Here is a 16,993-nt window from a genome sequence, read left to right on the forward strand (position 1 = left end):
TCTAACATTTTCTCAAAACTGAGACTTAATTCCTGGCAGCTGCAAGTTCAAAGGCTTTCTTACAATTCCAGCTTATAACACATTTGAACTGTTTCAAGATATAATAACTTATAACTGCAAGACGAAAAAGACAGAAATTAAAAAATTAACAGGTTAAAGTTACACTCTAAAAAATATTTTGATGCTTGATCAAACTACTTATTTAATATGAGTTGAACCAAAATTGAATTCTTACATTTGGTTTGGGACAACTTAATTTTATGTTCAATTCACTTAAATTTGTAAAAATAATTAAGTAAACTTAATCTATTTGTGTTGGGACAACATGAAGACATTGTGTGGAACCTGCAACTTATTTTTACAGTGTAGTCTGCTTTAAAAAAAAAAAGCAGTAACAATTTTTATAGGTTTTACAAACTATTCTACCAGGCATTTAGTTATCTAATCAATCACATACACTGAAAAAAATCCCGTCTGCAAAATTGTTGCAAACAATTTATTTGTGTTGGATTTAAACAAACAAATTAAATTAAGTATTGTTCAACTTAATGTGTTTGTTTAAATTCAGCCCAAATAAATTGTTTACAAGCCCTTAACTTAAAATGTTTTAGTAAATCCAAGGAATCATCTTTGAAACAATCTTCATTCATCAAATAAAATATTAAATCTTTAAAATTAAATTGTCATGTCAGCAAATGCAGAATGAATTACAGCATGTTAAATGAAACTGGCTGTAGTGTAAATCTCATTCTAAACAACAACAAAAAAGGGAGATTGGACCAGGAATGTGCAAAAATGATGGCAAAACATTCATTCACTTGTGACCGATGTTTAACATTTAACAAACAGGATAAGTGAACGATTCAATGACACAAAAAAGCCCATTTTTCAATGAGCAACCAAAGAAATAACAGTACATAAAATACCTGGATTGTAAGCAATAAGAACAGAATTATAACAAAAGTTGAATGTTCAACATGCATATTTTGAAATTTTGACATCTTTTGCTTCATCTTTAAATCTGACCTGTATCAGATTAAGGATCAGATGTGGAAGTGGCATAAATCGGAAGTGAAACATAAATAAATAAACTGGGGTAAAGTTGGTTTTATTTTCGCGCATTTGGACTTTCCTCATTAATAATATTATTATTTTAGAATAGTATTCTTTGCAAATTCTCAATGGGAAAATTATAATAGCTGACAACGACTATCAAAGTACAAAATTGTTAAGTGCTAATGTTGTTTTGACGTCATACTTGCATGCTATTTTAGACTAGGGCTGCACAATATATCGTTTCAGATTTAATATCACAGTCATTGTATTTATGGACTTTATATGATTTTATGCAAAAAACAAAAACAAACATTTCTTACTTATAATTTTTGTCTTGTTACTAGTTCAAAAATTTCAAAGCAAAAAAGTTTTCTTTACTAGATAATTTCCTTAGAGCAAGTTTTTTTTTTTTTTTTTAGAAATGCAACAAAACTAAGTAAGAAAAGCATTTTTTTTGCATTGTAATTATTAAGTTTCTTTACCAGAATACTGTTAGGGCTCTATTTTGATGGTCCATGTGCAAAGAGCAAAGCGCAGGGCGCAAATGCTTTAAAGTCATGTCAGAATCCACTTTTGCTAATATAAGGACTGAAAAATCCGCTTTGCGCCGTGGCGCTTGATCTAAAGTGGTTGATCTAATTTTCTTAATGAGTTATAGGTGTGTTTTCAAAATAAACCAATCAGAGTCTCATCTCTAATTCCCTATAAGAGCCAGTTGGGTCGCGCCATGAGCGCATTTGCTATTTACATGGCAGACTTTGTAAATGGAAAAACTGAGCATTTCACTAGCAAGAAACCAGTTAAATAGAGCATCTGCAGCGCGAGAATGAGAGATCAGGCATCTCATAATCTACTTTCACTTTCGTGAGAGTATCACGCTCTCATGGATAGGGAAACCTTAAACGCACAGACATCAATTAGCCTATAAATAATTAATTTTGTTTGTTAAGCGCAAAGATTTGTTTCAAAACTTTCAGTTCTAATTTTCAATAAATGAACAATAATAACGATGTGTGGTCAAAAACCTCAGTTACTGTATATCTTAGAACACATGCTGTGCCCCATATGGTCTAAAACCTGACAGGTGGACAAATCTAAGCTTGTTTTTAATAAAACAAATATAAATATGAATATAATAAATAATACTAATAATAATAACATTATACAAAAGCAAATTGTCACGAATAAACTGAAAAATCCCTTGAGATGAAGAAGGCATGAAAGTATGCTTTTTAAATTTATGTAGGCTAGAAAATAATATGTTTTGTAATATTTTAATCCTTTATATTTATATCCCATATAAATACTGATTATATTCTATATATCCTTAATATTTTAATTCTTTTTTATATGTAAAGATATTTGCGTATTGCTCTACATCTTGTGTGTATTAAGCAGTGTGTAAGCGAGGCGCACAACTAACACTCTCTGTGCTGACTTTAGGCTGGCCTTGTTTTGGTCTAATGAAAAATCTATTATAGTTTCTCAAAATAGCAATGTGCCTCAGAATGCCTTCCTTTTTACACCAGAATGCCTATGGGCGCACATATGAGCGCTAATGCATTTGCTATTTAAACAGCAAAACATCAAAACGACTCTTGCGCCAAGCTAAAACTAGCAAACAATTATTGCATCGCGCCTTGCGCCGGGTGTATGATAGGGCCCTTAGACTTCTCAGAAACCATTAAATAGTACTATTTAAACAATCTTCTGAAACTGCATTTAAATCTTTATATTTATTGCAGAAAAATAAAATATTGCAATATCAGATATTTCCACTATCATGCGGCCCTATTTTAGACCCAATACTCAAAGTAGCATGGTAAACATTTTAGGAACAGTCACATGAACATTTTAAACGACTGTCCGAATATAAAACCAACCTCACCTCAATTGTGATTGATAATAAAACAGAATTAAATCACTAGGGCCAATCAAACTGCATTAGAAATCAATTCTAATATATTGCTCTCGTTATTTTTTTTAACTTCACAATCACAAAATCAGATTCATTTTTGGTCATCATGATGACCTGCATTAACCAAATAGGTTTGGTACACATTTTCCTGTCTGAACACAGCCGGAATGAGTCTTTGTAATTGATTGATAAACAGGAGAATTGAATCGCTAGGGCCAATCAAACTGCATTAGAAACCAATCCTAGTTTGTTGCTTCATTTTTTTTTCTGGTATGTTCAACTTCTCTTTTATAAGATCATAAGTTTTTGGTCCTCACAGTCCTTAAAGTGCCCATATTATGGGTTTTTGAAAATTCCCCTCCATGTAGTGTGTAACACAGCTCTAAGTGAAGTGAAGTGTCCAGCTAAGGCTTAAATCTGTTAGTGTACAGTGTTTAAAACGGTTGATTCATCTATAAAAGAGTCGACTCATAGTGCTTCAAACGAGTCTCCTTGATACCGACTCATTAGGTGTTTCGCCATGACGTGCGAATGAAACCAAGTTATTCACGTGCACGCGCAAACCCGGGAGATTTCAAACCTGAGGCCCCGCCCTCTGACGCAGAAACCCAGACACACACACACACACACACACACACACAAACATGCCGGTCGATTGAAGTCACACTGCAGATGGATATATTGAGTCTCTACCCAAAGATGAAACCTCAGCATTATAGCCAAGCAGTTGGAAACTACTGGAAACTTCCGCAAACTACATGCTACAAAGAATACATCATCGGCGTTTGTTAAAAGAAGGATCAGTAAAGAGTAACTTACTGATGGACGTCAGGATGGGTTTCTTCCATTTCTCAAGTGTAAGTACGCGCAATTAAGGTTGCCTCGTTGACTCTAGCTTTCAAATGTATTTAGTTGTGATTTGTTACTTGTAACCACGTGTACTGTATCAGGTTAACTCGCTATATTCTCTTATCGCGTGCAAAGTCACGTTTAAAACGCGACGCGTGCTGCTTTGTTTACGGAGCTCCGTGAAGGAGGAGTAGTGTGTGTGTCTGTGTGTGCGTGTGTGTGTGTGTGCGCACGCTGTCGTCCGGAGGTGTGTGTGTTTGTTTGTGTGTGTGTGTGTGTGTGTGTGTGCGCGCACGTTGTCGTCCGGAGCAGGGTTAAGTGTGTGTGTGTGTGTGTGTGCGTGCGTGTGTGTGTGTGTGTGCAATATGTGTGTGTGTGTCTGTGAAAAGAGCAGAGTGAGAAGCTAGGAGATCTCCTCAACTGTTTTTGGAGTTTTTGCTCAATAAAATAGTCAGTCGTCTGTATTTTCAAGTCCATAGTCTGTATTTACATTGACCCACTGGCAGCTAAAATCCACGCCTACACTATCGAGCATCAACTGTGATTACTTTTATATTGCTGATTAGCTGTTGGACATTTCACTCTCTCACTGAAGGCAGTCGACCAATCGCAACAGATTAGCTTCGCGCTAAGGAGGGGTTTGGGAACAAATGAATCACAGGACGATTCATACCGAAGTCGCTGGGATAATTAGGTAAAAATAAATGCAGATTTTGAGACCATGAAAGTGTTTTTTGACCTTGCATGGTTATTAAACTGTTGTTGGAGATCCTTACAACCAAGATATGACCCAATTTCATGTATAATATGGGCTCTTTAACTGAACTGCATTCACAAAAGAACGATGATTCAAAAACAGCACTCAAAGCAAATTCAGGTAATAAAGAAGAAGAAAGTTTACAAAATAAAGGTAAACTATTTTATTTTATATTCGCATTACATTCTGACTTTATACGTAATGGTATATTTTCAGAAAAGTAATCTTTGCTAATTCTAAAATAGAGAAGTCATTTAATCCGCCAAAGACTGTCAAAGAACACCATTGCTCAATGTTCACAGTCAATTAATAAGTGCTAATGTTGTTTTGTGGTCATACTTGCATGCTATTTTAGACTGAATATTCAAAGTAGAATGGTAAACAATATAAGGACAGAGTCACAAGTTATATTCAAACGAATGTGTGAAAATAAAACCGACTTGTGAATGTTTTTCAAAACCCTCTACTCTACTACTATTTCAACCAAATATTTGTCGTATTCAGAGTGAACAAAGACCCAATGATTTGTCATGATTACACTGGGCGACGAAGTGGCACAGTCGGAAGTGGCAGTGCTGTCGCCTCACAGCAAGGTTTGAGCTTTGGCTGGGTTAGTTGGCATTCTGTGTGGAGTTTGCACGTTCTCCCCGCGTTCGCGTGGGTTTCCTCATGCGGTACAGGTGAATTGGGTAGGCTAAATTGTCCGTAGTGTATGAGTGTGTATGGATGTTTCCCAGAGATGGGTTGCAGCTGGAAGGGCATCCGCTGCATAAAACATGTGCTGGATAAGTTGGTGGTACATTCTGCTGTGCCAACCTCTAATTAATAAAAGGACTAAGACGAAAAGAAAATTATTGAATAAATGTTTACACTGTCATGATAAAAACTCTAAAGGCAAAAAAAAAAAAAAACATATTTGCCTCAGTTTTTGCTTTACAAAATTTTAATTAGACTTAAAAGAGGCTTTTAAGTGAATGATTCAAAAGATTCAACTAATTAATCCGGCGAAACTTCAGGCAGAAAAAATATTTCAGCATTTCAAAACACTTTAGGCAGAGGACATTTCTGATTGGCCGAATGAGATCGGGCCGCGCCCCTCACCTTTCTGGTTGTTTACAGATCTCAGAACTATACAAAAACACGTGTGATCTCATATTGTTATTATTTATATTATTTGTTTAATATTGAGATGTGTCCAAAACATATTCGCTTAAAGCAATAATAATACGACGGAAGGAGCTTTTTAAACATTTATATGATGGCTTAAAACATCGTAATCATGGCATAACCAGGAATTACAGAATAGATTTATCAGCTTGTGTCAATACGTAGGCAAATTTTTTAGACATCATCACCACACACCCAACTGCTTATCTGACAGGCCCATCTGAGAGTGTGGACATTAACCTAATAAACACATATTTACCTGATATTTACAGACAGTCTCGACCAGCAAGAATGACAGTAGCATGGCTAAGCACTTGTGATTGACACGCCACGTACTAATCTATAATTGTGAAAAAACTAGAGGTCTGAAGTCAGAAATCGTCTGCCTGCTGGTGATGTTGATACAGCACGCGCGCTCACTCTCACGCACGCGCCAGCACTAGCTAACTGTAAGTGCTAACCACAACAAAAAATGTCATTACCGTACGTCTCTGACATGTCGGTCCCACCGATGAAACCAATCGACCGGGCAGGCGATAGTCTTTATTGGCTTCTTCAGATGAAGGCTTTGCTGTGGTTTGTTTCTGTGTGTAGCTGTGGTAGCCAACAGGCTAATAATTAACTGCTGCTAACGCCTTTCGACGTTTCCTGTTTTACACAGCACAGACCTGCGCGTGCACAACGTGCTCGCTACAGAGGAGTGATGTCATGACGCAAATTTGCCTTTTTAACAGTACAAAAATATATATATACATGCCAGGTGGTAAGTATAAATCAAATACAAATATTCAGAATGTACGTATGTAATAATCAAATAAACACATTGTAAAATTCACAAAGTTTTAAAGTGCTTAGGGTTTTCTTAGAGTCTCTAAAAGTCTAATATATAAGCATAATTCAGTCATCGGTACCTTAAAATTCGGTTTCTTATTAGTAGATTGACATTTATGAATGGTAATTTTGTTGCAGATTTGTCTTTTTTTTGTAGTCTATGTGGTAAAAATGCACAAATGGTTAAAGTGCTTTGGTCCAAAATGTAAGTTGAACAGAAGTTTCTATGTGTGATATAATTTGTTACCTTTCTCATGACAAACATAACATAAATATATAGGCAATCTATTTATTCTAATTGGTAAATATAATATTCATAAATTTTCTTCTTCTCTACCTAATTTGCACAATTTTCTTTGAGACTTTAATGGTTAATTTTACACCCCTTGGAAACTTCAGTGGGAATTTATGTTTTTTGTCACAACCTTCCACACATAATTACAAAATCAGGTCTCTCTTTTAAAAGTAAATTGTAACAGCCCCATAAATGAAGTTTTTTTTTTTTTTTTTTTGATGGAAATTTCTGATCAGATTCAATGGAAAAAAAGTTTGGTCTTTGTCTTTAAAATATATAATAACTAACAAAATTAGAGAAAATTTTATTCAAACAGATTTTAAACAGCCAAGACATTTTTGAAAAAATATAAAATTGCTGATCATATTTTTTTGGAATTTCTCCCATACAAAATGCTTTTGGATTAAACTTTCTTTGGTTGTTCATTGCAAAATACTAACAGAATTTTTGTTATCTTTTTAAAATATCCTGTTCGTTTTTTTTTTTTTTCAATACTCCTAATGATAAAATTAGGAATATTTCATTATTAACCTTCTTTTAATTCTTGCAAAAGTCCATATACTGCAAAATTTTCTCAACGTATACCTTGTTTTATTGTTTTTGAAAAGGAAAACCAACTTTACATCAGAGCTATTGCTTCCTCTAAAAATCTTAAAGCTATTAGAACTGTTAACTTATTTTGCTTTTTTAATTTGTTTAACACCTGATTTTATATTATCTGTTGTTTTTTATTTATTTATTTATTTAATATTTTCTCTCTTATATATGCTTTTTGGATGCTTTACCTCTCTGTAAAACTCATGGACCAATCTATGTAACAATTTTTTGATGCTGTTATTGTTGTCCTTTAATAATAATAAAAAAAAATACTAAAACATTATTCAATAATCTACATTACAAAATGTTTATAGTAAAAAAATGTTAAAAACGGTGAAACTTTATAAGGACTTTAAAATGTTATAGAATTGGACTCTTTGCCTCTGTAACTTTTATATTGTTTATTAGTATTATTTATTTTCTTATTAATTTAATTTGATTGTTCATCCAATGTCATGCTTATTATGATTGTGTTGTTACAACGCAAATAAAAATAGCCTATGGGTAAACTAAATAAAAATTTTAGCATCAGAATTAAATGATGAAATAAGAAATAATTTATCATTAGGTAATTAAGAAGCCTAATTCCTAGGATTTGAAAATAACATCAATAATTAATGTTATTTAAATTGTAATTAGCTTAAAGGTTTTTTGACACAATTTTTTTGCTGAAATAAATAAAGAAATAAATAAAAATAATAAATAAGTGATTTTTATATTATTATGATTATACTGCATTTTATTCATTCGTTTATTTTTGAAATGTGTTGTAATATGTTTATTTGTTGCATGTTTTTAAAAAAGTGAGCAACAAAGGCTATTATGTGACCAACAATATACAGTATTTGAAATATTATTTTATAATAATCCTTTTTCAGCATGGATTATAATGGGCCTATGTTGTTTTGTCTTAATACTTAAAAAAACTTTCATTTTAAATAACCATTATGTATGAAGATGTTCATGTATTTTGTATTTTTAAAATCTATTTTCTTGATGCTTTCTCTATGATTTAGTCATGTTTTAGGTTTATGTTTAAATTTTTATAAATAATTCAGTATAAATTGAATTTAATTTGACATGTTTTTTTATTTTATTATTTATCAAAGCAGATGCAAATATTCCATGTTGGTTATTTTAAATTAATTCATACATTCCTTTTCTTTTTGGCTTAGTGCCTTCGTTAATCAGGGGTTGCCACCAACTTATCCAGCATATGTTTTACGCAGCAGATGCCCGTCCAGCTGCAACACTTGGAAACAACACACCCACACACACATACACTACATTCATTTTAGCTTACCCAATGCACCTATACCACATGACATGTTTTTGCACTTGTGGGGGAAACTGGAGCACCTGGAGGCAACCCACGCAAACACAGACAGAACATGCAAATTCCACACAGAAATGTCAACTGACCCAGCCGGGGCTTAAACCAGCAATCTTCTTGCTGTGAGATGATTGTGATACCCACTGCGACACCATGCTGCCCCTATTTTATATTTAATTTAAATAAAAATAAAATAAAAATAAAATAAAGCAAATGACAGCCTTATCAACTGCTAGTTGTTACTTTGCATTCTTTAATATTCGGTTAGCATATAGTTTAACTTAATACAGCAACACTTTATTGTAGATGTAAAGACATGTTTTAGTTGTTTACATTTAGTAGGGTTTTTATGGAAAATTATTTATCAAGGCAGCTGTATGTGATGTCAGTTCATTTATAGCCTATTTATATTTGATAATTGGCACAACAACACTTCGATGTTGTCAACAAATGTACATTAGAGTTCTAGAGTTCACATATGAACACAAGGTGGCAGTCAAACTCCATGTGTTCAAAATAGCAAACTAAAAGCATAAAAAATTCAACGATTACGTTTTTAACCACATTTTATTACATTAGCCTAAAGAAGCCATTTCAATGAATGATTAAAAAGATTATAAAGACCAACAGAATCACCGTAGCGAGCGAAACAAACTAGGCAACAAAAGCATTAGCATATCAAAACACTTTAGAATAATGTACCTTAATATAGTTTATATAGTATGAACACACGGTGGCAGTCAAACTCCATCTAGTCAAAAAAGCCTTGCTAAATGTAATCCCAAAGGCATGGTTTACCCCAAAATTAACAGTTGTCACTATTTATTCGCTCAAGTGCACAAATGTTTGGGGAAAAAAATGGTTCTGAGTGAATCCTTATGAAGCTGTTAAACATTTTCCCTGCTAAATCCTAAATGAATATTATATAAACAGAAGAAAAAATCCACCACATATTTAACTGAACTGCAAATAAAATGAAATTTGATAATAAATCAACAAAAATAGAAATATTGGGTTTATAATTACAAATATACACTTGCATGTTTGTGTGCATGTACATAATCAGCAAACAGTCTACACTCAATGGTCACTTTATTAAATACACCTTACTAGTACTAGGTTGGACACCATCTTGCCTTCAAAACTCCCTTAATCATTTGTGTCATAGAGTACTGGACAATTTCTCAGAGATTTTGGTCCAAATTGACATGTAGCATCACACAGTTGCTGCAGATTTGTCGGCTGCACATTCATGGTGTGAATCTCCTGTTCCACCACATCCTAAAGGTGATCTATTGGATTGTGATCTGGTGATTGTGTAGGCCATTTGAGTACAGTGAACTCATTGTCATGTTCAAGAAACCAGTCTGAGATATTTATGTTTATGACATTATGGGTTATCCTTCTGGAAGTAGTCATCAGAGGAAGGGTACACTGTTTGTCACATTCGGATGCACATGGTCAGAAACAATACTCAGGCTGTGGTGTTGACATGATGCTCAGTTGGTATTATTAGGGGGCCAAAGTGTGCCAAGAAAATATCCCGCACACCATTACAGCACCATCAGCAGCCTGAACCGTTGATACAAGACTGGATGGATCCATGCTTTCATGTTGTTGATGCCAAATTCTGACCCTACCATCCGAATGTCACAGCAGAAACTGAGACTCATCAGACCAGGCAACGGTTTTCCAATTCTCTATCGTCCAAAATTGGTGAGCCTGTGTGAAATGAGACCTCAGTTTCCTGTTTTTAGCTGACAGGAGTGACACCCTGTGTTGTTTCTGTTGCTCTGTTGAGCCATCTGGCTCAAGGTTGGACGTGTTCTGCGTTCAGAGATGCTCTTCTGCAGACCTTGGTGCGGTTGTAACGAGGGGTTATTTGAGTTACTGTTGCCTTTCTATTATCTTGGACCAGTCTGGCCATTGTCCTCTGACCTCTGGCATCAACAAGGCGTTTGTGCCCACCGGACTGCCGCTGTCTGGATATTTTCTCTTTTTCAGTACCTAATAGGTGTACCTAATAAAGTGGCCAGTGAGTGCACATGCTTGTCTGTTGTGAAAACGCATGAGAGTTAGTCTGCTAAAAAAGTGGGTTACACTTTATTTCAAGGTGTCCATGTTACAGTCAGTGTAACTATTGATTTAATTCATATTAAGTAACGTTAATTATCACATTTAAGTGTACTACATAAAGATAGAAGACATGATGTTTAGGAAAAGTTGCACAAAAAATGTACACAATAATTGTAAATACACAACACATGTGTAACAAGGACATATTCAAATAAACTTGCTGCTTTCCTGATCACATTCTTCTGTGAGTGTGAAGAGACTGTCATCTTCTGTCCTCACATTCCTTCATGCGCGCTCCGAGGGGCCCAGAACATGTCTTCAAAGCCCTTGTCATGCCAGACAGGTGATAAATCACAGATCTCTCTGCCACTATCTACATCATTTCCTCCCTGCCTTTGTGCAGCCATGACAGATTCGCCAGCACGCTTTTTTGAGAGGCCTTTTTCTTCTTAGAGATTAAAGCGAAGAGGGAGAGCCTGCCGTATGGGGAGCGGATGTTTTCTTAATATTGTCTAAACTTTGAATGAAATGGGGTGCTTTTCAGACAGACCCCAATGCTTCATGTCATATTCGTACTAGGCTGTACACCGTAACGCTTTTATTGTTTAGACTACGAGTTCTTTGTGTTTGTGACCTTGGACAAACCTGCAATAGTGTGAGATTAGGAGCAGCTTGGTCAGTCTATTTATATCAGTCTAAATCATTATTTTTGTAAGTGTTATAGTTATAAAAAATGTATAAAATGTGTGATGTAATTCATCCATAATGTAAATTTACTCACTATTTACTCTCCCTCACGTGGTACCAAACCTTTATGTGTGTCTTTCTTCTGTTGAACACAGACAATGAGCTTTTATGAAAGCTGTAAACTGTGTAACCATCGGAAAAACAAGTACTGTGGAAGTCAGTGGTTACAGGTTTCCAATGTAAAAAAAAAAAAAAAAAAAAAAAAAAAAAAAAAAAATATATATATATATATATATATATATATATATATATATATATATATATATAGGTAAGTAAGTCAAACAGCTTTAAACTAAAAGGTGAGTAAACGATGACATAATTTTCTTATTTGGGTCAACTATTCCTTTAATAAAGAGACATGTCAGGACATGTTGCTGGTGGCTGAAAACTGCAGACCTAAATTAGATGAGCCATATACCATGCGGCTTGAAAGTTTGTGAGCCCATTTCAAAATAGATGAAAACGTGAAAAATTTTGACAAATAATGAGAGATCATACAACATTCATGTTCATTTTTTGCTTAGTAATGTCCTGAGTATGTTTACATATAGTTTACAAGAACGTAGATTTGCTTTTGATATTGGTGGGGACCTAATTTGACACCAACCCCTCCAAATTGTAAAATTTAAATGTAACTTCACATTTAAAATGTAAAGTTAAAGGAATGTCTATAGTTGATTAAAGACTTCCGTTTACTGAGGGCTTATTTGTGTATAATCACTTACCGCTGCATCTGTACACATTTTTGCAAGTACAATATTGCCATCTATGCACTTTAAGCTAAAAAGATGACTTTACATGGCCATGTTCTTTTCCTTTTCTGAGCGTGCAAACAGAACAGGACATTCTCTATTTCGCACTTTAAAAAAAACTTTAATAAACAAATAAATCGTATACAATTAGTAATAAAACAACATTAAATCAAGCAAGTCTTGGTGCAAAAGGACATTTACATGATTTTACTTAGACAAGGAATGAATGCAGACTTCTAGAAAGGGGGATGCATATGACACAATAACTTTTTGATCTCAATTGTTCTTTTTTCCTAATCGTCATAGAGCCCGAAGTCGAAACATTTTTTTTTTATTTTGTTGCACATCCATGGTTACAATTAGTGTGGACTTGTAGCGAACTTGACTTCAAGTTGCTGACACCTTTCTTTGAAATGCTGCCTATGTCCATGTCTCACCTAAGTCTTGCACAATCATGCTTACTTGAACATCTCCACAAAGGATTATTTTATTTCGGAGGTTATTTAATTATTGGTGGGGATATTTTTATATTCTGTGGAATATTGCGTCACCTTAGAACTATAAGGTACTATGTTTTTTTGAGTTATTGACATATTCTTATTAAATGACAACTTATTTACATTATGGGATGTTTTTTTTTATAAGTTGTTCACATTTTAAGACTTTTTATTTAAAAAAACAAACGTTACACACATACTGTTTGCTATGGAATGCAAAAACTTTGAAGCTCAATATCCCAAAATCATTCAGAACGCAGATAGAACCTTATAATTCCAAGGTGACGATTGTTGGGGACATGTCCCCTTTGTCTTTGCTAATTCTACACTTTTGGGTCACCTGATGATCACAACTTTTATTTTTTCATTTGTTTTGTTTTGTGATGGTTGCTCATGAGTCTCTTGCATCTTCTGAAACTCTCTATGTCCTGCAGATTCTTACGTTTTATAACATTTTTTGCATATTTGAACAATTTCCAGTGGTGACTGTATGCTTTTGTGATACATGTTTTCACACTAAGAGAGTGATTTATTAATGTAAATGCTCAGAAGACTCCAAAAGGAAATGTGATGCATTAAGAGCCAGGGGGTGAAAACCTTTGGTATTTGAAGATCAATTTGTCTTCAGGAAAACATCCAAGTATCTTCTGTTGTTTCTGAAGGGCGAAAAGATATCTCAACAAAATAAGAAAAATTTGAACATCTTCATCCTGTTTAAAACTAGTAGATCATGTTTAGTTTTCCATCAGTAAAAATAACTCATTCATTCATTCATTCATTCATTTTGTTGTCGGCTCAGTCCCTTTATTCATCCAGTGTCGCCACAGAGGAATGAACTGCCGACTTATCCAGCACGTTTTTTACGCAGCGGATGCCCTTCCAGCCGCAACCCATCTCTGGGAAACATCCACACACACATTCACAGACACACTCATACACTACGGACAATTTACTCTACCCAACACACCTGTACCGCAAGTCTTTGGACTGTGGGGGAAACTGGCGGAGCACCCGGAGGAAACCCACGCAAACACAGGAAGAACATGCAAACTTCACACAGAAATGCCAACTGAGCCGAGGCTAAAAACAGCGACTCAGCGACCTTCTTGCTGTGAGGCGACAGCACTACCTACTGCGCCACTGCTTCGCCAGTAAAAATAACTTGATTTCTTTATTTTTCTATTTATGTTTTTAGCTGACAGCTGTGTTGACAGCATGGCTTTTTTTACACAACCAACAACATCTGATAGATGTCATAGTGGTAATGTCCACAAAACGTCAAGCTGCATTATCATTAGATGTTGATATTTGGCTGTTTTAGGTTGTGTTGGAAACTGACCAAAATCCAACATCTATTGGACTCTGACGTTGGTCTGATGTTAGGTTCTGACAGCAACTCGACTTTAATTTCCACCCAAAATGTAACGTCCCACAACGTTGGGGTACATCGTCAATCTGGCGTCATGTTGACATCCTGTGGCTGCTGGGTAGTCACATAACCCTAGTAGCAAAGCATTCTGGCCCAGATTTGGCATAAAGCTGGCACAGCAGGCATTCATCCGGCACTGGCATACAGCATGTGGGCCAAACATGGCCCGGGTTTGGCAGAGGTGGCACCGTCTATAATGCGGCACACAAGATTTGGGCCAGATGAAAAACGTAGTATTTGGCCCAGATTTAAAAATCTGATAAGTGGGCCATGTGAGTATGACCAGTCTTGACCCACATTTAAAATACACTAAAATAATTTTTGAGTAAAGAAAAAAAATTCTACCAATCAGGTCACTTTGAGAAAAAGCGTGCCCATAGTGTGCCTAAAGCGCATCACTCCATGGGTTTATCAATTTCATTGCAATCGTGACACACCAACCTATCTGGCCCAGTTCAGGCCCAGTTATGAGTTATTAACTTGGCTGAGACTTGGCCCAGATATGGTCCATGTTTGGCCCTTGTCTGGAAGCCAGATTTGGTCCAGTCATGTACCGTAATTCACTGCGGCATGTGGGCCAAGCAAAACCTGATTGTGTGGGCCAGAGCTGGGCCAGAGAAATTTTGCTATGTGGGAAACCTTTCACCGGAAGTGTATCATTGGCTGAAAAACACTAGCTGTGCATATAGCCCATTGCTCTTCCTTATTTATGAGCAACTGGCAAACTGATCTTAGGATAGGCTAACATTTCCATTTTAAGGATATTAAGATAACGAGTTAATAACTAATAATGCAGCAAAAATAATGTACACCGGAGGTGGTGATGCAGCCATTAGACATCCGTTGTGCATTATTTGCTAAAAATTCAATGGACTGGCATCAATTATTCAGCTAAAGATGCTGTTCAGATATTGCAATTGGTCACACTTTACAATAAGGTTTATTAGTTATTATTAGTTATAATGTTAATTAATTACTAACATGAACAAACAATGAACGATACATTTACTACAGTATTTATTCATGTTAGTTAACGTTAGTTAATGAAATTTAGTTGTTCATTGTTTGTTCATGTTAACTCACGGTGCATTAACTAATGTAAACAAAAATGGACTTGGATGTTAATATTGCACTAGTAAACGTTCAATTATGATTAATAAATGCTGTACATGTGTTGTTCGTGATTAGTTGATGTTAGTAAATGCATTAACTAATGAACCTTATTGTAAAGTGTTACCTTGTAATTTGAAACTTTTGTCAGGTTTTTGTCCTCAAACCACTCCTTTGTGTGTGATTAGTTCTCATCAGAGCTGATCCAAAGCCTTTTGTTTTGATTTGCTTGTTTTGTCTGTTGTTGGCTGTTTTGTCTGGTCTTGGCACAGCATCTTTAGCTGAATAATTGACGCCATTGATTTGAATTATTAGAAAATTATTAGAAATTGAATTCTTAGACAATAATGCACAGCTGAAGTTGGGCTGTACCATCTCTGGTGTTTAATCCAGCACTGGCCATAAGAGGGCAGAGTTCAGAACTTTTGAGGTTTATAAAGAAACCTTTCAGTCTATTTCAGCAAAGAAAAGCCCATGTGTTCAGTATATCTCAGGAAAGTAACAAGACTCTAGCAAACTATTTAGTGATAAAACATGACTCAGTGCACTTCATTTGAGAGCATGTGAACGCATAAAACTTTCCTACTCATGAGTCATGATAGTAAGTCACCTTCTAGAGTCAGCTTGCAGTTATTTATGTCTAGCAATTTCTCTCATTCATTCATTCAATCATTCATTCATTCATTTTTTAAATTGGTTTAGTCCCTTTATTAATCAAGGGTCGCCACAGCAGAATGAACCGCCAACTTATCCAGCATATGTCCTATGCAGCGGATGCCCTTCTAGCTGCAAACCAACACTGGAAAACACCCACTTATTCACATACATACACCATGGCTAATTTAGTTTACCCAGTTCACCCAGTGCATGTCTTTGGACTGTGGGGGCAACTGGAGCACCAGGAAGAAACCCACACAAACACGGGTAGAACATGCAAACTCCACACAGAAATGCCAACTGACCCAGCCGGGGCTTAAACCAGCGTCATTATAGCTGTGAGGCAATTTTGCTTTCCCACTGTACCACCATGACACCCGCAAATTGTCTCTACATGAGCAAAATACAACCCAAGCTCATTCTGGAAACATAGCCCTGCGGACGTTTCTGGAGACCGCGATTTACATGGCCGGAGGTACGTATGGCCTTGTTTAGTTTTTTTCGAGCGAACGCTGCGGGGCGGTGTGACGCCGCTCCGCTCCTCCTCTTCGCGCTCGCCGGTTGACGGCTCGCCTCTGTGTGGAGGGCTTTCCTGCTGTAACCAGTTTGTCCGCTTAGCTCGCAGCGTTACGTCGGCGGAGCGGAGGCCCAGAGGAGGAGGAGCCGGCCATGGGGACGACTGGGATCGAGTCCAGGAAAGAGCGGTTCCAGAAATCAGGTAAGATGAAAAACAGAATCCAAAACATAAGGGTGAGAACGTGGTGCGATCCGAAAACGCGTTCAAAATCAAAGACAAGGGCTTTTGCTTTTTTTTTCTGGACTTTTGCAAACCGTCGCTTGGGTTTAGGGAAGGAGGAGGACAAGGAGGAAGAGGAGGTCCACATGTTTCCACAATGAGCCCAGGTTGGCAAAATAGATATTA

The 16,993-nt window shown here is 35.9% G+C and overlaps 1 protein-coding gene across 1 annotated transcript in view; it reads right to left on the reverse strand.

Moving 5' to 3' along the window:
- rab4b (RAB4B, member RAS oncogene family) overlaps positions 1 to 6,374 on the reverse strand; it is a 42,968-nt gene extending 36,594 nt beyond the window's left edge. Inside the window, 1 exon segment of the mRNA NM_001004002.1 lies at positions 6,230 to 6,374. Coding sequence (NP_001004002.1) covers positions 6,230 to 6,245 — 16 coding nt within the window. The 5' untranslated portion in view covers positions 6,246 to 6,374.
- Between the last annotated feature and the right edge of the window lie 10,619 nt (positions 6,375 to 16,993).

The sequence above is a fragment of the Danio rerio genome, chromosome 15 (genome assembly GCF_049306965.1).
Source record: "Danio rerio strain Tuebingen ecotype United States chromosome 15, GRCz12tu, whole genome shotgun sequence".
In the NCBI taxonomy this organism is placed as follows: Eukaryota; Metazoa; Chordata; class Actinopteri; order Cypriniformes; family Danionidae; genus Danio; species Danio rerio.